This window comes from Pimephales promelas, chromosome 3, assembly GCF_988280905.1.
Source record: "Pimephales promelas chromosome 3, fPimPro1.hap1.1, whole genome shotgun sequence".
NCBI lineage: Eukaryota > Metazoa > Chordata > Actinopteri > Cypriniformes > Leuciscidae > Pimephales > Pimephales promelas.
Window position 1 is genome coordinate 43,089,634 of NC_142771.1, and position 18,956 is coordinate 43,108,589.

Sequence of the window (18,956 nt, forward strand, 5' to 3'; positions counted from 1 at the left end):
ATCAACGAAGATTAACAAATTCTGTAACAAATGTATTGCTCATGGTTAGTTCATGTTAGTTAATACATTAACTAGTGTTAAATAATGAACCTTATTGTAAAGTGTTACCAAGATGTCTGTGTGTGTGTGTGTGTGTGTGGAGAGAAGCATGTCTGATAGATGCTGCTGTCTCTGCCCGTGTGATAACATCCCCACTGTTACACATCTGCTTCATTTTCATCCCCACGGAAGAGTGTAATCCACGATGAGTGAACTCTTGGTGCTTCATTGTGTGTGTTGTTGCTTTTAGTTGTTATCTTCCCAGATGGCAGCAGTGTGGTGCTTCTGAGACACTTTTGGTTGTTTGTAACCGCTTTTTATTGCTGTGCCTTGCTGTTACAACCCTATAGTTTTGTCTCTGTTTTTTTTTTTTTTTTTTGTTTTTTTTTTTTTGGGGGGGGGGGGGGGTGTCTAGGAAATAACATCTCATTGGCTCCTGCAGGCTGAGATTGTTTGATTTGAGAATTGTCTTTTGCCTGTTTACTGACTCCAATTTTGGGATTGCCTTGTTGAGTCTGTCAAATAAATGTAAAAACAATATTGGAACCAATAAACAGGGAAAAGCAAGAACTGATAAGAATGTAAATCTGTACCTTTCAATGCAATGAAAGTCCTTGGGATAAATGTAAATATTGGTGAAAGTAAGGAGTCTGAGGCAATTCTTTACTGCAAAACTGTAAAACAACAAAGACAAATGAAATAGATTCAACTTCAAGCACTAGAAACAAGATCTAAATTATATTAAGCAATCTAATGTACAAAAAAAAATCCTGCATAGTCTTCACTGAAAAAAATCCGTTCAAGAGCAGTGAGAGAGTTTCTGATCTAATTAATATACTGATACATATGTACTGTTTATATTCCAATAAGACAGGACTGCATTTACAGGATACTCGCATGATGGGCATTTTGACACATACGTTTTTGTATTCAGTTCAAACCCAATAAGGCACCAACCATTTCAGCACTCCTTATGCGAGTTATGTACAAGGTTTCGTGTGTGTGTGTGTGTGTGTGTGCGTGCTCAGAAACCGTCTCTCAGGCATCTCTCAGAGTGCATATACCCAATGAGTTCGCTTTCACAATTGCGTGTGTGAGGATTCAATTTTTAAACCGCAAGGCTTTAAAACGCATGCAAAAAAGACATTTTTGTGATGGCACACCACAACATCATGCGATAATCAAACATGTCTACCGTTTAACAAATTTTAACAAAGTTATATCGTGTGTTATTTATTTATTATTTATTTATTAGACTTTATTGTCCACCTTAGTGGAAATTTGTCTTCGACTTCTCAGAACAAAAATACATCAGTGACACCACATTTAGATTTGCATTACAACACACAATTTAGAGTACAGTACTACCACCATCAACATGCAACAACAGAAAAATGGAAAGCAGCGCAGCAGATTATAAAAAAGGTAGTTTCCAACCTACTATAACACATTCTCAAAAACGATTTCAGTTTGAATTAAGTTCATGTATGGCATGGGGAATAAAAGATCTCTTATAGATGTTCCGGCTCGCCCTTGGGACCCTAAATCTACGGCCAGATGGTAGCAATTCAAACTCTGAGTTTAGTGGGTGTAGGGTGTCTGTTGATATCCGTCGGGCCTTTCTAAGTACCGCCTTATCAAATAAATCCCCAAGCTGCCTTTGTGACTTGCCAATCACCTTCCCAGCCGTATTAACAATTTTAGAAAGTTTGTTTTTATCTTTAACATTCAGGTTACCATACCAGGCTGTTATATTGTACTGTAAAATACTTTCTACAAGGCCCCTATATGCCATCTCAAGAATATGTTGACTGACCCTGAAACTCCTCAATCTCCTAATTAAAAACAGTCGCTGGTTAGCTCTCTTACAGATACTTTCTGAGTTCGCATTAAAACTTAAGGTGCGATCAATGATTGTACCCAAGTGCTTAAAATTTTCAACTACTTAGTAATGCTATTCAAGGCAAGCAACTGAAACGGTACATGTTATCACAGTTCAGGCCCACATTATATCTTGCCGTTCTGTTTTATGTGGTACTGTTACGCCATGGTTATGCGTTAAGTATTAGTTTTTTGTTATATAAAAATTTTTGACGATTAAAACTGTATTTAAAGCAAAAATAACAATGTTTATCATAATGATGTAAGGTTTTGGTCATATCATACCCACCCCTAATGTTGCACATACTTGGGGTTAGTGATTTGACATGAAGGATGGCTTGTTGACGAGATGTTTACTTAAGTTTTTTTTTTTTTTTTCATTTATTGAATAGTAGAACTGCACTAAAGTAGAAATCCTCATTTTTTGTTCGATTCTTGTTTCAAACTTTGTTTGAAATGAACATATTCTAGGTTAACATAGCAGTTCATTGCATGTATTCAGAATTGAGTTGTGAGCCTGATGACCTGAGAAGCATGTGTGTGTTGTGTTCTCAGACCTGTCGAGCGGGGCAGTGGAGAGAGGCTCTCGTGGCATGACTACTACAAACAAGGGAAACAAAGCACTCAAGGTACTGTGTGTTCAGATGAGCTTTCAAATGCAAGTGTCTACAAATCACAATGCAAAGCTTAAAGGGTTAGTTCACCCAAAAATTCTGTCAGTATTTACTCACCCTCATGTTGTTCAAACCCTGTAAGACTTAAGATTTAAGAATTAAAGGTATAGCGGAGGATTTTCTTTTTCCGGGTGGGTAGCCTATACTATTGGTCCACCTAAGTGTCAATCATTCTGGTGATATGTTTACGTAAGGCCGTCGTACGTGCTCGTCCCTATGTAGTTTTCACTTTCAGGTGTATTATGTGTGATGAGTTACGGTTTCAGCCATTCCTTTGAAAATGGCTGAGGGTCGAAAGAGAAAAAAATGTATACGAAGTGAATGATAAGAAGAGAAAGGCCGCAGAATATAGAAACAAGACCAGAGTGATTTTGGGTGAATATTTCACACACTGGCGTGCGCTAAAAGCACAGGTTGGGCTTCCCACTGATGCCGCAGTCGCGAAGATTCTACTAGACAGGTAAAGTTTGTCACGCTATTTGGAGACATCCATTTAAAATCACTGCTAGTAAAAGTTAATGTAAGCTATGATTAGCCAATGAGTTCGCTAATTGTGCAAGGCGTAATAGCTATCCTTCTCGGGAGCAAATGTGCATGTGCATTTTTAAAAAAATTGGAGAGGGCGGGTCTTCTCTAAAATTCGGAAAGATCCTCCGCTATACCTTTAAGATATTTTTGATGAAATCTGAGAGCTGGATCACTCCTCCATACTAAAATAGGCTTCTTGAGGGATTGAAACTTGCCGGCCTCGAAAAGTTATTAAAGACATTGTTAAAATAGTCCAAGTGACTTCAGCGGCTCAATCTTAACTTTATCAAACAACGAGAATACTTTTTGTGCGCAAAAAACAAACATAAATAAAGACTTTATTTCAACTAGTCACTTCCTTCTCTTTGCGCCTCTATTCAGTTAAACTAGTGAAATTGCATACATCACACGCAGGCTCACTATTGGCTGACGCTGGTCATGTGTGTAATGTGTGTGACGTACAACAACAGATCATACGCTATTAAACTAGTAACCTGACTCGAGGCCCAGAGAGAAGGAAATGAATAGTTGAAATAAAGTCGTTATTTTTGTTTGTTTTTGCGCTCAAAAAGTGTTCTCGTCGTTTGATAAAGTTAAAGGATTAGTTCACTTTTGAAAAAACTTTTGCTGATAATTTACTCACCCCCATGTCATCCAAGATGTCCATGTCTTTCTTTCCTCAGTCGAAAAGAAATTAAGGTTTTTGATGAAAACATTCCAGGATTTCAATGGGAACCGGATGGTTCAGGTCCAAAAGATAGTGTTAATAACAGTTTCAGATGCAGCTTCAAATGTCTTTAAACGACACCAGACGATGAATAAGGGTCTTATCATTCGAAACGATCGGTTATTTCGAAAGTTATTACAAAAATGTAACTTTTCTAAGGACAAATGCTAGCCTTTCTCCATTCTGTGAGGCGCGTTTGCAACGTCACGTAGTACGTAATTACGTTCAAAAGGTCACGGGCGACGTAGCCAGAAGTACAGAGTCAGAGTGTTTACAAGTTGAACGCATAGGTTGAACGTGAAAACTAACTCAAACGCCGTTTACAAAAAAGGAATTAAAAGGGAAAACAACGATGTCGGACGATTTTGATTCTGTACTTCCGGCTACATCGCCCGTGACCTTTTGAACGTAATTACGTATTACGTGACGTTACAAACGCGCCTCACAGAATGGAGCAAGGCTAGCATTTGTCCTTAAAAAAGTTACATTTTTGGAATAAGCTTTGAAATAACCGATCGTTTCGCATGATAAGACCCTTATTCATCGTCTGGTGTCGTTTAAAGACATTTGAAGCTGCATCTGAAACAGTTATTAACTGTCTTTTGGACCTTGAACCATCCGGTTCCCATTGAAGTCCATTATATGGAGAAAGATCCTGGAATGTTTTCATCAAAAACCTAAATTTCTTTTCGACTGAGGAAAGAAAGACATGGACATCTTGGATGACATGGGGGTGAGTAAATTATCAGCAAAAGTTTTTTCAAAAGTGAACTAATCCTTTAAGATTGAGCCATTGTAGTCACATGGACTATTTTAACAATGTTTTTAATAACTATTCGAGGATGGCAAGTTTAGCCTATGGACTAGTATGGAGGAGTGATCCAGCTCTCAGATTTCATCAAATATATCATAATTCATGTTTCGAAGATGAACGAAGGTCTTACAGGGTTGGAACAACAAGAGGGTGAGTAAATACTGACAGAATTTACATTTTTGGGTGAACTATCCCTTTAAGACAGCAGAAGAAGAGTATTAAATCACATAATCACAATATAATCATATTTGGTAACACTTTACTTGAAGGGGTGTGCATAAGACTAACATGACACCTCCATAATCATGACATGACATATGAAGGAGGTTTTATTTTGGATGTCAAAACCAACCACCTGACAATTTAATGTAATGTTAACCCATAAAGCTAGACTGTGGTTTCTTAAGTTTGATCATTAATCTGCTTTGTCGTGTTTATGACAATTTATGTTGTCTTGGTAATGCCAAGTTGTAATGTCAGGTTATGATGTATTGGTTTCTGTCAAGACATCTCAAACAATGTCATATTTGCATTAAAAATGTCATAATTGAGCGAATGACAGTTAATGACAACAGTCGTACATGCATAAAGCTTCCTTCATATTCATGACATGTCATGGTTATGAAGGTGTCATGTCAGTCTTATGCACACCCCTTCAAGTAAAGTGTTACCAAATATGATTATATTGTGATTTATTATGTGATTTAATACTCTTCTTAGAATAGATGGAATGCATTGACGTCACTTTCCCACCGAAACAACCCCCCTCAGCCTGACCGAGTGGCAAAAGATCTGCTACGTGACTGGATTTAATAGGGGAAACTGCGAAAATGCGACTAAAACGAACAATTTTATCAATTTAAACTAAATGTTGGACTCAATGTAGTGTTCCTTACAACTTACTAAAGATCCAGTGATCCATGGATATTGACATGCAGCCAGGAGATGTGTTGCCTGACATTTATGTTTGCCTGATTTCGACACCGGGGAAATAAAAGCAATATAGACCTAAACATAAAGCAAATTTGCCTGTGAATGCTTTATATAAATACAATATAGGTCGGTCTAAATCCGGGTTATCACTCATATCAGTGTTAAATATAGCCTATATACTGTATATATATATCATATCATCCAGCCCTAAAACTTTAGAGTTTTTTTTGGTCAGTGTTTATTAAAAAACATCAAATTATGCAGAATATGAAATGATAAATATTGAATTGATGAGTTATTATAACAATACAAAATAAATGGGTATGGTTTTCCACCTAAATTGACACAAAATGATAACTGCAGATCCACCTTTCGCTGACTGGAGTCCAGTTGTTTCGATCGATTTGCTCCTCTTTCTATAGCAGTCTGTAAAAATATACCTCTGATTTTTTTTTTTAATCAAATCTAGTTGTTCAGTCAATCACAAAGCTCTTTCCCACTTTATATGTGTTGTGTTTGTTTTTGCGGCATTCACGCTGAAAACACATACAGCCGCTCAGTCTTTTTGCCACTCATTGTGAGGAACTGCAGGATACCCTCTATAATGTCTGTTGGAGGATCATCACAATAAAGAGTTAGCAGATATTAAGCAGAGAGTCTACATGCCAACTATCTCTCATTAAAGTATTAGTAGACTCTCTACTTAATATCTGCTAACTCTTTATTGTGATGATCCTCCAACAGACATTATACTGATTATAAGATATGCAACTAACTTTGCAATCTCTGTTACTTATTAGACTTATTATCGATGTGAAGCTGCTTTGAATCAATCTGTATAAGTGAAGGTGTCTTGGCTTGGTCTGCAGGTGAAGCGAGAGCCAGGTGAGAATGGCACGAGTCTCACGGATGATGAACTGGTGTCCATGTCTGTGCGAGAGCTGAACCAGCACTTGCGCGGCCTGACCAAAGATGAAATCCTGCAGCTGAAACAGCGTCGACGCACGCTCAAAAACCGAGGCTACGCCGCCAGCTGTCGAGTGAAGCGCGTGACGCAGAAGGAGGAGCTGGAGAAGCAGAAGATCGAGCTCCAGCACGAGGTGGAGAAGCTGGTCTCGGAGAACGCCAGCATCAAAGCCGAGCTGGAGCTGCTGCGCTCCAAATATGAGGCTCTCCAGAGCTTCGCCAGGACTGTGGCCCACAGGGGTCCCGTCACTAAAGTGGCCACCACCAGCGTCATCACCATCGTCAAGTCCAAAACACAAGCGCGCTCTTAATGCCCTGACCCGGAGCACTTCTGCAAGCGCATCCATCACAGGTTTACTCACGCTACAGTCTGTTCGGAAATCTACTCTATACAAGTGTAAACCGAATCTCTCAGAAAAAGATAAAGCACTTGTCATTTCTTTTTAGAGATCAATCTGTCAATCACAACTCTTGTTTTGTCAAATTTATATCAACGTTTCATTAATCAGATAATGATACTCGCGCTAAAACATTCAGAAATCTACTCTTTGATTAAAAAGTGTAAACAGACAACTCTAAAATCTCTCCGAAAAAGATTTAAAAAAAAATTGAGATTCAATATTATACAGACTTGCAGTGTTGTAGTACTCGAGACTCGGACTCGTCTCGGACTCGGTCTCGAGACCATATTTTAATGGTCTTGGTCTTGTCGTGGACTCGTGTGCATTTGGACTCGGAATTGACTCGTACTCGAACATTTTTTTTTTTTAGGACTCGGACTTATTCCCAAGTCCACTCGTGTTCAATTCAAAATATTTTTCATGATTATTAATGTATGTTAATAAAATATTTCTTTAAACTGATTGACACGCCCAGTGATTGGTGATTTTCTAGTGCGCAACTGCGCATGACAAATTGTAATAAAATTACTTTTAACACCACCTACTATGTGGCCTTTTTACCCTAAACTGATCATATTTTTTAAACTCTAAGTAAATTCAGTAAAAAAAAAAAAAGGATTTCTCTAAGTAAATAAAAGTAAATTAGGTAATCAACCCTCACTGGTCTCGGTCTCGACTTGGACTCGACCGTCTCTGGTCTCGGACTCGACTCTCTATGGACTCGGTCTTGACTCGAGGGAGGTGGTCTCGACTACAACACTGCAGACTTGAGCTTAACACAAAAATTATCACCGTTGTTTGGTACTAAACCCGTGTTACTTGGTCCGTAGAACACAAAGGAGAGCTTTTATGTGTTGGTTTATTTTTCCATACAGAATAAGCATACAGTTGACCATTCGTCCGTTGGTACCATTCGTACCATTGACCATACCGTTCATCCTGACGAGGAGCATCTAGGCAAACCGAAGTCAAAGATGTGAATTAGAGATCTTCATGGGTCCCTGATATAATGATAAAGCGCTCTGGGAGTACAGTAATGAAAGCCTCGTTCATTCATGATCTGTAGCTGGCATGGATCGACCAGAATCACTTCCTACCCAAAAACGACACTCATAAATACATCAAAAAATAAAAGAAAAACCTATCCAGTGCCCCCATAGTATTAGCCGAAGGCTTCACATGCTTGCATCCCTGTATGCCATTGGCTTGTGGTGACTTCATCTTTGACAGGTTGAAAGTGAAGAAACACTTGTAACTTTTAAAATATGCCCATCTCTTATTTGTAGCTCAATTAATTCTCCAATCATCTGTTCAACATTTACATAAGCCATGTTCCCAGATTATGTAGCCTATACTTCAAAAATGTGCAGACTATGTTTTTGGGGGATTTCACACGTAGTTTTGTTTGAAGAAAAACAAGAAGTCAAACAGTCATGGCTTAATTGTTTGCAATCATTTAGATTTTTTTGTTTTTGTAATCAATACCTGGCAACAGTTTGAGTATCTCGCTTGGGCCAGTAGATAAGTAGATAAACCGCCATATTGCACAAAATATTACTGTTAATAAGGAAATAGGCATTTACACAGAAGAACAGATTGACAGAGTAACATAGAATTTCTTTTAAATAATAAAATATTGTTAAGCACACAAAACTAATAATGGAAATTTGGCACATTTTACAAGAATTTTGGTCTTTTCTGGTCTATTCGGGTAAAAGCACATTTATTTAAAGTGACCTGAGACCGGGGCAGCTAAGATCGGACCTGACCCGTGTCCGAGGCTCTCGTCAGAGGTTTGGACTCGAACCCGCTGGAGTCTCGGGTCGCACCTCGGGTTTTCCAGTCGAAGTGGACCCGTGAGGACCTCTAATGTGCAAGCGCTGATGGAGTATTTAATGAATAACCAAATGCAAAAGTAATATCCTTTCATGGTACTTTTTAAATTCTTTCAGGGCTATGTGAGATATGGTAACTATATGCTTTCACCGTATGGAAAAGGACATTCTGCGAAAAGTTTTTGTGTCCACTTGAGATCCAATTTGAGTCGCCTGTGCTTGTTATTGTCCACTGACTGATGGGATAAACGTATTCACTGTACTATCAGAAATGGTATAAAGGAAGGATCTTGTAATTCACAATTATTTTCAGTTATCAAATTTCTTTCCTGTTGAGTTCAATTCCATTAGTGGAATGATGTTTACAAGTTATATTCTGAGGAATATGAGCAGGAGAGGCAATAAACTACAGTATTTATGCATGGGAGAGCAGTTGAACTGTCTGGCAGGTGACGTTCATCTTTTGCAGACATGACTTATGAGAAAAAGCCTTTCCTCAAAAACATGGCAGAGATGAGGCATTTATTTGCTGTTAGTTGGTGAACCGTGTTGGTGAAGTGTTGATCATAGCTTTGTTCAGTCGTAGAGCTGTAGTTTTGTTGTTCTGTGCTTTGTATGGATGGGCTGGTCGCATTTAATTTCCAGAAGCAACTTAACACAGGCTTTATTGTTGAATCGTTAGCAAATGGTCTCCGATGTCTTACTTCAACTAACAAAATGTTGTTTTTCTTTCCGGAAAACGAAAACAGAAAAAAAAAAATATTTATATGAACAAAAAAAATAGTTTGATATAAATTTTGCAATTGTACCAAAAGTGGCTTATTATTGAAGTCTGATTGCTTTTCTAGTAAATAGACACATGCAATTGGGCGTGCTGTGTGTGTATGTGGTCAGGTGACAGTGTTGTTCACTGTGTAAGTGTCCTGCTGTATTCTTTAAGTGAATATTATAATGTAATATAGACCGTGTACATTCATTTTGACTCCTTCCATATCTCAGAACATATGGGTTTTGTTGAATGATAAAAATTTACTCCAGCTGACTTCCAGCACAGTGGGTTTGGAAAAACACAAGTTATCCATATTTTCAAACAACATTTGAACAAGATTAGCAAGAGCTAAGTTTAAATCCTCTACAAAGCGATGAAGATGTGGATCTGTTCCAAAACCTAGTGAACTGAGCAGCATTTTAACACTGTGTCTACACACGATGCTTGAATAGAAAAGGCTGTACATTTACCGTTCGCAAACTTGTGTCGCACTGCATCCGGTGTAGACAGCATCACCGATTATAATGTGTTTCTGTCTTGTTTGTCATATCACACTGCATCTGGTGTAGACAGCATCACCGATTATAATGGGTTTCTGTCTTGTTTGTCGTGTCACACTGCATCCGGTGTAGACAGCATCACCGTTTATAATGGGTTTCTGTCTTGTTTGTCATATCACACTGCATCCGGTGTAGACAGCATCACCGATTATAATGGGTTTCTGTCTTGTTTGTCGTGTCACACTGCATCTGGTGTAGACAGCATCACCTATTATAATGGGTTTCTGTCTGGTTTGTGGTGTCGCACTGCATCTGGTGTAGACAGCATCACCTATTATAATGGGTTTCTGTCTTGTTTGTCATGTCACACTGCATCCGGTGTAGACAGCATCACCGATTATAATGGGTTTCTGTCTTGTTTGTCGTGTCACACTGCATCTGGTGTAGACAGCATCACCTATTATAATGGGTTTCTGTCTGGTTTGTGGTGTCGCACTGCATCCGGTGTAGACAGCATCACCGATTATAATGGGTTTCTGTCTTGTTTGTCGTGTCACACTGCATCCGGTGTAGACAGCATCACTGATTATAATGGGTTTCTGTCTTGTTTGTCGTGTCGCACTGCATCTGGTGTAGACAGCATCAGCAATTATAATGGGTTTCTCGTGTCGCACTGCATCCGGCGTAGACAGCATCATCGATTATAATGGGTTTCTGTCTGGTTTGTGGTGTCGCACTGCATCTGGCGTAGACAGCATCACCAATTATAATGGATTTCTGTCTTGTTTGTCGTGTCGCACTGCATCCGGTGTAGACAGAATCACCGATTATAATGGGTTTCTGTCTTTTTGGTCGTGTCACACTGCATCCGGTGTAGACAGCATCACCGATTATAATGGGTTTCTGTCTGGTTTGTGATGTCGCACTGCATCCGGCGTAGACAGCATCATCGATTATAATGGGTTTCTGTCTGGTTTGTGGTGTCGCATTGCATCCGGTGTAGACAGCATCAGCGATTATAATGGGTTTCTGTCTGGTTTGTGGTGTCGCACTGCATCTGGCGTAGACAGCATCACCAATTATAATGGGTTTCTCGTGTCGCACTGCATCCGGCGTAGACAGCATCATCGATTATAATGGGTTTCTGTCTGGTTTGTGGTGTCGCACTGCATCTGGCGTAGACAGCATCACCAATTATAATGGATTTCTGTCTTGTTTGTCGTGTCGCACTGCATCTGGTGTAGACAGCATCAGCAATTATAATGGGTTTCTCGTGTCGCACTGCATCCGGCGTAGACAGCATCATCGATTATAATGGGTTTCTGTCTGGTTTGTGGTGTCGCACTGCATCTGGCGTAGACAGCATCACCAATTATAATGGATTTCTGTCTTGTTTGTCGTGTCGCACTGCATCCGGTGTAGACAGAATCACCGATTATAATGGGTTTCTGTCTTTTTGGTCGTGTCACACTGCATCCGGTGTAGACAGCATCACCGATTATAATGGGTTTCTGTCTGGTTTGTGATGTCGCACTGCATCCGGCGTAGACAGCATCATCGATTATAATGGGTTTCTGTCTGGTTTGTGGTGTCGCATTGCATCCGGTGTAGACGGCATCAGCGATTATAATGGGTTTCTGTCTGGTTTGTGGTGTCGCACTGCATCTGGCGTAGACAGCATCACCAATTATAATGGATTTCTGTCTTGTTTGTCGTGTCGCACTGCATCCGGTGTAGACAGCATCACCAATTATAATGAGTTTCTGTCTTGTTTGTCATGTCACACTGCATCCGGTGTAGACAGCATCACCGATTATAATGGGTTTCTGTCTTGTTTGTCGTGTCACACTGCATCCGGTGTAGACAGCATCACCGATTATAATGGGTTTCTGTCTTGTTTGTCGTGTCACACTGCATCCGGTGTAGACAGCATCACCGATTATAATGGGTTTCTGTCTTGTTTGTCGTGTCACACTGCATCCGGTGTAGACAGCATCACCGATTATAATGGGTTTCTGTCTGGTTTGTGGAGTCACACTGCATCTGGTGTAGACAGCATCACCAATTATAATGGGTTTCTGTCTTGTTTGTCGTGTCACACTGAATCTGGTGTAGACAGCATCACCAATTATAATGGGTTTCTGTCTTGTTTGTCGTGTCACACTGCATCCGGTGTAGACAACATCACCGATTATAATGGGTTTCTGTCTGGTTTGTCGTGTTGCACTGCATCTGGTGTAGACAGCATCACCGATTATAATGGTTTTCTGTTTGGTTTGTTGTGTTGCACTTGCATCTGGTGTAGACAGCATCACCGATTATAATGGGTTTCTGTCTGGTTTGTCGTGTTGCACTGCATCTGGTGTAGACAGCATCACAGATTATAATGGTTTTCTGTCTGGTTTGTGATGTCACACTGCATCCAGTGTAGACAGCATCACCGATTATAATGGGTTTCTGTCTGGTTTGTTGTGTTGCACTGCATCTGGTGTAGACAGCATCACCGATTATAATGGGTTTCTGTCTGGTTTGTGATGTCACACTGCATCCAGTGTAGACAGCATCACCGATTATAATGGGTTTCTGTCTTGTTTGTCATGTCACACTGCATCCAGTGTAGACAGCATCACCGATTATAATGGGTTTCTGTCTGGTTTGTGATGTCACACTGCATCCAGTGTAGACAGCATCACCGATTATAATGGGTTTCTGTTTGGTTTGTTGTGTTGCACTTGCATCTGGTGTAGACAGCATCACCGATTATAATGGGTTTCTGTTTGGTTTGTTGTGTTGCACTTGCATCTGGTGTAGACAGCATCACCGATTATAATGGGTTTCTGTCTGGTTTGTGATGTCACACTGCATCCAGTGTAGACAGCATCACCGATTATAATGGGTTTCTGTCTGGTTTGTGATGTCACACTGCATCCAGTGTAGACAGCATCACCGATTATAATGGGTTTCTGTTTGGTTTGTTGTGTTGCACTTGCATCTGGTGTAGACAGCATCACCGATTATAATGGGTTTCTGTCTGGTTTGTGATGTCACACTGCATCCAGTGTAGACAGCATCACCGATTATAATGGGTTTCTGTCTGGTTTGTGATGTCACACTGCATCCAGTGTAGACAGCATCACCGATTATAATGGGTTTCTGTTTGGTTTGTTGTGTTGCACTTGCATCTGGTGTAGACAGCATCACCGATTATAATGGGTTTCTGTCTGGTTTGTGATGTCACACTGCATCCAGTGTAGACAGCATCACCGATTATAATGGGTTTCTGTCTTGTTTGTCATGTCACACTGCATCCAGTGTAGACAGCATCACCGATTATAATTGGTTTCTGTCTGGTTTGTGATGTCACACTGCATCCAGTGTAGACAGCATCACCGATTATAATGGGTTTCTGTTTGGTTTGTTGTGTTGCACTTGCATCTGGTGTAGACAGCATCACCGATTATAATGGGTTTCTGTCTGGTTTGTGATGTCACACTGCATCCAGTGTAGACAGCATCACCGATTATAATGGGTTTCTGTCTTGTTTGTCATGTCACACTGCATCCAGTGTAGACAGCATCACCGATTATAATGGGTTTCTGTCTTGTTTGTCGTGTCACACTGCATCTGGTGTAGACAGCATCACCGATTATAATGGGTTTCTGTCTGGTTTGTGATGTCACACTGCATCCAGTGTAGACAGCATCACCGATTATAATGGGTTTCTGTCTTGTTTGTCGTGTCACACTGCATCCGGTGTAGACAGCATCAGCGATTATAATGGATTTCTGTCTTGTTTGTCATGTCCCACTGCATCCGGTGTAGACAGCATCACCGATTATAATGGGTTTCTGTCTTGTTTGTCATGTCGCACTGCATCCAGTGTAGACAGCATCACCGATTATAATGGGTTTCTGTCTTGTTTGTCATGTCACACTGCATCCAGTGTAGACAGCATCACCGATTATAATGGTTTTCTGTCTGGTTTCAGAAAAGGGCATGTGTTTACTTGAACAGAATCCTTTTCCGAACGTTTACATGTTCGGAAACTTGACGTATTGCACCACATCTGGTGTAGACGGCATAGATGCAGATGCTGTCTATAACTGATGCTGTCCGATGTAGACAGCATCGCCGATTATAATGGGTTTCTGTCTGGTTTACGCGCCCTCAACATGAAATAACACCAAATTAAGAAGCATTGCATGAATCCTTCATGGACGGTTAACAAGCTCACTGAAAAATAAAAGAATCTATCCATCCATTCTCCAAATTGCGCGTCAGCACAGATCAGTTTAAGGCTGCGTTTCAGGTCTAGGGTTTTGAACAGAGCTATAATATTTCAAACGTTATGTGATTGTCAACTCTGTCTTGCTCATGTTCTGGTTCTGATGGACAGATGTTGACTCGGAGCAGAACTACTGAATGCACAGGCGTTTGAAATGAAATGGGCTTATTTTAGACGCTCTTTCAGGGCGTTTTCTCAGGACAAATGTTCAGTGTGATTTACACACACAAAAAGCACCAGAAGTTCTCTGACGTATAGCCCTGATGTATGCAAATTGTTAAAACCCTGAGAACATTCAGATCATTGACTGTAGTTGATTTAAAGTGATTGTTTACCTGCAAATGAAAACTGCCATACATCCAACCTCATGTTGATCCAAACCACTGTCTGATTATTTTTTTTTACTACCAAACTCCAAAAAGGAAAAAATCACTTGAAGTTATAATGAAAGTATAGTGTGTATGACTTGTGCCTCTATTCCAAGTCATCTGAGGCTATACGGTGAAATGCAAGTAATTTCAAAATTGAGTCAGGTCACCTTTATTTGTGGTTTGTGATTGTTTTTATCTTTAAGTCAGTAAGTAGATTGACCTAAGTCTTAACATAATGCCTGTGTTTATGAAACTGGCGCCTGATCTTGATCGCCCTTATTTTCCAGTCTGACAGAAGGGCAAGTATGACAGCTTTCATTTTTGGATGAACTATTGCTTTAAGATGAAAATAAACTGACTGAAACTGATTCACTGTGACATGAATGCACTTCCCTCTTACCTCACATCACAGACTCAAGGCCACACCAGTCTGGAAACAACGTTTTCAACAGTTTGATGACTGTTGTCAAGAGTTCACTGCTCATGTATTGCACTCACCACATCCACTCTTTCTGAAAAGCAGCGTTTTTGAGGTTTTCAGCACACTTGTTTCACACAGCACTTCTCTGTGGTGTTTCATGTAGTTCTTGGATAATAATAATAATAATACATTTTATTTCAGGGCGCCTTTCAAGACACCCAAGGACGTAAGTGCCACACTGTACACTTATGTGCTCATATACTGTAGAATTGATTTTTTTATGTTTGTGGTAGTGTTTTAGCACAATTGTAAAATAACTGTTGAGGACAAAGATATTTCAGTGAGATACAGTCACCACCACTGCGAAGTGTGTTTATTAGCTCTATTCCAAACCCTAGCTTGTGTCATCGTAGACGCATTCCTGACTCTGTTTCAAGAGGTACGCAACAACGACAACCTGATTTGACCAAATACAGCATATTCAGTCCCAAAATGCATTTTGACAAGCTCAGTCAAAAAAATTAATTAAACATGGTGGACATCACACTTAAACCATGCACCCTAAAAATGCACTCGTCTTTTGCAGTGACTCACGCATGCTTTCTAAAAATGCAGTACTCAAGTTAAAAGGAGTTCAACTGAACCGGCTCTAACAGTGTCTACACTAGAAAATGACAGCGATGACAACAGCAGACAGTACCCATTATAACCAGTGATGCTGTCTACACTGGATGTGGCTGTGGCAACACGACAAATCCCAGACTAAACGGATGCCTCACTCTATTTCTGACTGCATTTCATCGACTGGCCAAAAGAGAAGAGAGGCAATCTCATAAACCCCCATGTTAAATTCCCAACTTTACAGCAGAAAAAAAATACATTTTTACAGCCATGGTGCAAAGAGTGGTTTTGGTCTATATCTAATTTTGCCCTTCATGACAACTTTGAGAGGGGTGAATTTTTGTAGGACTCGCTTGTTTAATTATACTAAGCCTTAAAGTTCTACATAATTAAGGGTGTGGCCACCTGAGTGACAGGTGGATTGGCACTGATGTCACTGCTAGCCATTTGTCTGGGGTCTGTTATCGTCACGTCTCCTCAGCTAATCCGCCTCTTTGCCCAGTTTCGTTTATCCGGGAGTGACGCGATGGTGACGATGGTCCAAGATGGTGACGGCCGGCTCCGCCCACTTTGGGCTTCAAAAATGCTCTTCAGAAACACTACAGCTGACGTCACGGTCACGCATATATACACGTACATACGTCAACTACGTCAACTGTAGTGTTGCGGCAGAAGTGTCGCGTCCATGGTGTAACTTATGTCAGAAATTGCGTGAATGCGTGAAGTACATCAGAAATTGAACGGGGCATATGGGATTTGTTGTTTTCTGTCGCATCCAGTGTATTTATTTCTATTGTGGTTTGTCTATTCCGGTGTAGAAACGGTGTAAGTGTCATTCACTATTATGCTTTGAAAAATGCAATACGCTAGCCTAGGAAAACCCAGACAACAGACAACCCAGCCCATTTCCAATCCGTCGAAATCGCGGCACCAATCAGAAGCGTTGGGGCGGGCTTACACGATGACGACAGCGCTGGGATTTTAAAGCAGATTTTGTAGCCTACATTACAAAGATGGATGCTGCCGTCGAACATCACTCGTTGGAATCAGCTGTTTTAAGCGATTTGAACGTTTCCTCAACGTTCAACACTCGGAGATGGTTCTCCACCAGCCGCCGCTCTGCATACATCATCTCCTTTATTGCTCTGATTGGTTTTAGGTCTACCCGCAACATCCGTTGGTGACACCCCTCTGAAAATGATTAGTCTATGACGCTTTGCCAGACCATAACTCAGTTACAACTGAGAATGGTCTGGTTTTAACCGGGCTAGCAATACGCTGGCATTGGAATTTGGAAAAAACACTAGGTTTCAAGACGTGTTTTTTAAAACTTGTTTTAACTTGAGTAGCGTGGTTTTAGAGCAGCACGTCATCTACGAGACGCTGCAAAAGATGAGAGTGCAGTGGTCAAACATAGGAAAACATTGGAAAAGTGAAAAACGCCCTCATGTCAGAATCCGTTGTAATAGAGACTCTTGCGCACCTACTGTGAGAAGCACCGTTTGTGTCAAATCAGTAACAAGATGCCTGTGTGAGCAGGTGGCATGGAAGCTCACTACGTTCTGGGACAGAGCTATTGTCATTGCTATTATATTATTCTTGTGTGACTATATTAATTTAATGTTAGGCTATGCAACAGGACCTGCCATTGTTTTTAAGGGTCTTGAATGAATCCTATTAAAAAGCAACGTTTTTTTTTTCAGTCATCACATTAATGGCAATGTCCTCAATCTTTAGTCTAATAGTTCATCGCATTGTTTGGTAAGCAAGTGACTGTACAGGTTTTTATATTTGACACTAGATTTGTGAGTCATCAAATAAAGCTATGAAATGTAAGTTTATGATTGGTGAACATTGATAGAATAGGTTTTGGTTATTTTTTCAATGGGTTGTAATAAGATATATTGCAGTGCTTTGTATGAAACAGTGACACATTGGGTAAATTGTAACTATTTATTGATTAAATTGTTGTACTTTTTTGCAATCTAGATACAACACTGTATTCCTATTTAAATGACTGTGGATTTGAACCATTTCTCAGATGTGGCTAATTTATTGATGTACTGTTGTATATAATGTATGTTTGTTGAATTACAGCTTCTTTTATTTTGTATATGACCAATAAAATGTTTTGAGAAAGATTCACGAATATAAATATATATTTATACAGTATAATCATAATTTCTCTTAAACTGTCATTCGATAAATATGTTACCCAATTCAAAAATAACTAAATTTTGGTTATTTTCCATGGTATTGTTATTTTGGGGTATTGTCATTGACCCAAATAAACTGTTGGGGAAGGCTTATTGCTGTTCATCCGGGTTTAAGGATACTGCTATCATTTAGATGGCACAATTTTTCTCTCTGTGATCCAAAAAAAGATGTCAGTTGACCTAGTTCAAGCAACCTCTGAGAACATATTTTTGGCATGACGCGGGTAAAACATTGGAGTCATGAGCGATGTTGAGGTGCGTCTGTCTTAAATTTGGGTCTGTAGCATACAAGGCAATTTTTCCCTCTATCTTTAGAAGCTGTTCACTGGCCCGAAGCCTCTTTCAAATGGAGAAAATGCAGCATCCTTCTCATTAGAAGCATAATTTTTCCTCTCAGCTTTTACACTTAGCCTAAAAACTAAATCACAATAAAAATAGGCTCAGGTACTTGTCAAAATTAATACAGTATGGCTCGATTTGCATGTCAAGGCACTAAAAAATATTAATACAATTATAATTTGTAGTATTTGAAATATGTCTGAGTGAAATATGAAAATATTTTAAATATATTCTAAATTACTCAAATTTATATTACCATACCACTACCATAGATATCGAGGGGCAACTGGTCACTCCCAATATTTAGATTAGTGGTTGTTTAGACTCATGAGAAACCAATCAGATAAGACCACTAATCTGATCTCTTCATTGGATTTCCAATTATTGTTTTGCCAGTTTAACCTAGAGGCAACAGGATATAAGACCAGGCAGATAAAGGACTAAAAAAACATAATGAGCCAATGCAATATTGAAAGAACCGGCCTAATATGGACATACTTACTGGTCCTGGTTAGAACTCGAGCTGCTGTGTTTTGGTCCAGCTGTAGTTTGTTTATTCAGCGTGCAGGGCTACCACCCAGTAGAGCATTACAATATGCAGAGTGGTATAGCCCCGGACCAGACGGATTTCCCGTC

General features: G+C 39.9%; 1 protein-coding gene across 2 annotated transcripts in view; it reads left to right on the forward strand.

The window, feature by feature from the left end:
- mafga (MAF bZIP transcription factor G a) overlaps positions 1-17,906 on the forward strand; it is a 33,412-nt gene extending 15,506 nt beyond the window's left edge. For both annotated transcript variants that reach the window (XM_039654889.2, XM_039654888.2), the window contains exons 2-3: positions 2,476-2,549; positions 6,466-17,906. In XM_039654889.2, the coding sequence (XP_039510823.2) occupies positions 2,476-2,549; positions 6,466-6,873 (482 nt within the window). In that variant the 3' untranslated portion in view covers positions 6,874-17,906. The remainder of the gene's footprint in view (positions 1-2,475; positions 2,550-6,465) is intronic.
- Positions 17,907-18,956: the final 1,050 nt, after the last annotated feature.